The sequence below is a fragment of the Sphaeroforma arctica genome (genome assembly GCF_001186125.1).
Source record: "Sphaeroforma arctica JP610 unplaced genomic scaffold supercont1.198, whole genome shotgun sequence".
Lineage (NCBI taxonomy): Eukaryota > Ichthyosporea > Ichthyophonida > Sphaeroforma > Sphaeroforma arctica.
In genome coordinates this window covers 1-3,591 of record NW_014040360.1, presented here as the reverse complement: position 1 = coordinate 3,591, position 3,591 = coordinate 1, and the positions used below count along the sequence as shown (strand labels likewise).

The following is a 3,591-nucleotide window of genomic DNA, read 5'->3' as shown; positions in this document are numbered from 1 at the left end:
ATAGCACAACCCAACGTTACCCTCACAACGCCCATAAGCACACCGTTTAAATCCGGCGGTGTCATTGGATTGAGTTCCTCTGCAATTCGTCTACACCGTACCACTCGCAGCTCGCGCGCGTTTCGGCAGAAGCGTTTGACATCGACCGATGTCAGAGATGTGTGTGGCAGGTCAAAGGTGCGTCTGAGGGTGTCCACGTGTTCGAGTACCAGTGCTGTGTCTTTGTCCGCACGAGCGCTATATCTGCAGTGCAGGAGAGTGTGAAGTATAGGTATGGGTATGTGAAGGGCCGTATGTTATAGGCACAGTGTAGTAATATATAACACGTGCTTGCTTGTGTGTGTTTGTGCGGCAGGTGCCATATGTGCAGTGCAGGAGAGGGAAGTATAGCTATGGGTATATGAAGGGCTGTATGTTATCGGCACAGTGTAGGATTATATAACATGTCTTTGCGTGTGTGTGTTTTGTCGACACGAGTTCTATGTCTGGAATGTGTTCGGGGAATGTCCTGACACGTGTGTTTGTGTTTGAATGTGTGTGTGTGTGTCAGGTGTAATGGAGATTCAATCCTCTGGTGGATATACAGATCGCCTGGGAGCGTAGACCACTGTTCTCTGATTTGTAGGTGGCGGTGATTCCTGGTCTTAAAGGCACCGTGCACCTCATGTATGTTACTGTGTATGTGTGTGTATGAGTGTTCTCTTTGAGTTGGCACCGTGCACCTAATGTATGTTACTGTGCATGTGTGTGTGAGAGTGTTCTCTTTGAGTTGGCACCGTGCACCTAATGTATGTTACTGTGTATGTGTGTGTGAGAGTGTTCTCTTTGAGTTGGCATCGTGCACCTAATGTATGTTACTATGTATGTGCGTGTGTGAGTGCGATCGAGATGCCTACGATACATCTGAAGTGCAGTGTACAGTCGTGCATGTGTTGTCTGTGTATTTGCTAGAACGAAGCGTACCATCTATCTTATATATCACATAATATATCGGTTTCCTGTGCATGTATCGGTGTATTGTTGTTCATGTGTCTGTACATGCGCTTGCAGGATGTCACACCTTACACCCACCGGTACAATTGTCTTACGAGGTGGTATGCTCACAGACAATGAGCGCGACTTTGGAATCACACCACTGGAATACTGGATACAGAACATACATTTCGTTGCAGTTGCGTGTACATGCAAGTGTTGCAGTTGTGTGTAAACATATGTGTTGCAGTTGTGTGTAAATACATGTGTTGTAGTTGTGTGTACATAAATTCGTAGAATTATTGTGTACATACATTCGTTGCAGTTGCGTGTACATGCAAGTGTTGCAGTTGTGTATAAACATATGTGTTGTAGTTGTGTGTAAATACATGTGTTGTAGTTATGTGCACATAAACTCGTTGAAGTACTGTGTACATACATTCGTTGCAGCTGTGTGTATGTGGCGCTATCTGCCTCCATGTCCGGGATGGACCCTTGCAGCGGCAGTCTACCAGCGCCCTCATTCGCTACGAACTGTTTCAGTGCTCGGAGCTTGATCCAGAACGGATTCGACTGCATTGTAAAGGAGTGGCGGAGTAAACTCCGTGAGCGTTTCTATTGGCTGGTTTTAAACGACCGCTCAATAAAGGCGATACAGGCGTATATAAATGGATACATGTCATTTGAAAGCGCTGATCTTATGTGAGAGTCATAACAGTAGCATGCATACCAACCCATGTTAGAGAGTGTGTGTCGAGTATATATCACTGGCAGTGATCACAGCAGAGCCGGCTGCTATACTCCAGCAATGGCTTCGTGAGCATTAAGCCCAGGCGATGAGTACAAGTTAAATGACATACTGTTATTTATGCAGAGGTAAAGCTGCACGTGGTGAAAACTATAAACTACATAACATATAGACGTTCATGAAAGTTAGAGGTAAAGTTGAAGTTGAAATTCAAGTTAAATTGAAATCAAAGTCAAAATCGATGCAGCACGCACAGACCTGTCTATTTACGTTGTCCACTTCCGCTCGGTCCATTAATTCCACGATTTGATCAGGAATCTAAGGTTAAAAGGACGATAAAAACGTTTGGATCAAGAAACTGAAGTTGAAGGGAGAATAGATACGTATTGTTCAGGAATTTGAAGTTGAAGGGTGGAGAAAAACGTTTAGATCCGGACACTTGGAGTTGAGGGGAGGGTAAATAACGGCATAGTTCGACAAAGACAAACTCCTGCGACGTGGTAGACCAGCGATGAGAAGCAAAGACTGACATACCACACAGTGGAACATCTGGGTACGCTTTTGGGTATGTGGCTGCAGATTTAGACGTACTTAACTTAGTTGTGACTTTCAACAGAACATAGCAATGCGGACTGGGCTGCCTACGACATGCCTGACACAACCAAACGTTTTGGCCGTCTACCTCAATACCCTGACTGTATGCGATATAACTTACTACTATACGTAAACCTACGAGATATATATAACTTAATACCATACGTAAACCTACGAGCTATGTATAACTTAATGCCATACGTAAACCTACGAGCTATATATAGCTTACTACCATACGTAAACCTACGAGCTATATATAACTTACTACCATACGTAAACCTACGGGTTATATATAACTTACTACCATACGTAAACCTACGAGCTATATAAAACTTACTACCATACATAAACCTACGAGCTATACGATACTACTCCCATACGTAAACCTACGAGCTATATGATGCTTGTAGAGCTATTCAATTGCTACACACTACGAATAAGTGAGAAGCCAATTCAGAGAACAAGTTCTTTCGAAGTGAAACAGCGCACGAGACATTTCTGTAAGTGTTGAAGTGCGACTGTGGGTGAACTATGAGTGGACCGCGTGTTTAGGATTTCGTATTTTGGTTAGTGTTTACGGTTTAGGGTTTAGGATATAGTGTTTTAGTTTAGTGTTTACGGTTTAGGGTAAACTATGGGTAGACTATGGGAAATGGTTGCAATTTGTGTACAAAAGCAGACCCGACAAACAAATAAAGAGAGCTCAGAGAGCCCATCCTTTGAAAGTAAATATACACTGCATGCACCACTGTACCTGTTGAAGTGCGACTATGAGTGATACTTGCAGAGTGTTATATTCTTACAAGCTATATCTTCAGTTACAACAGGAGATTGGAGTGTAGGGTTTAGGGGTTTAGGGTTTGGACACGACACTTTATAGTTTGATGCCACCAACCTTGGTAGGAAAGTAAGTATTCCATGACAATTCACTGTACACATATGACAGTAAATAACAGTCCCATGTAGTTGTTAGTTGCCACTACCTTAGTAAATAACAACTCACTGTACACACATAAAAGTACCCACATAACAGTACAATGTAGCTGTTAGTTGCCACCAACCTTAGTAGGAGCATAGGCTTTCCAGGCATTGCGCACAGCCTCCTCAAAGTTCTCCTCATCAAACGACGGGTCTGACGACGTTCGCTGTCCAGATGCGATGAGAGCTTTAAGTTGCTTCTTCTCGGGATGTGTCTGAGGAAGCGAACCGTGCTGTGGTGTGGCAAATGCCAACGATATAAGGTATAGGTTATACATTGGGCAGATAGAAGTGGTATA

The 3,591-nt window shown here is 43.4% G+C and overlaps 1 protein-coding gene across 1 annotated transcript; it reads right to left on the bottom strand.

Annotated features, from left to right (window-relative positions):
* Window positions 1-20: 20 nt before the first annotated feature.
* SARC_03748 (hypothetical protein) lies at window positions 21-3,570 on the bottom strand (the record flags this gene model as incomplete). The annotated part of the gene is made up of 4 exons (XM_014302441.1): window positions 21-243; window positions 1,412-1,545; window positions 1,979-2,038; window positions 3,376-3,570. Coding segments are annotated over 4 exons (612 nt in total), but the record flags the coding sequence as incomplete, so codon positions are not given.
* Window positions 3,571-3,591: the final 21 nt, after the last annotated feature.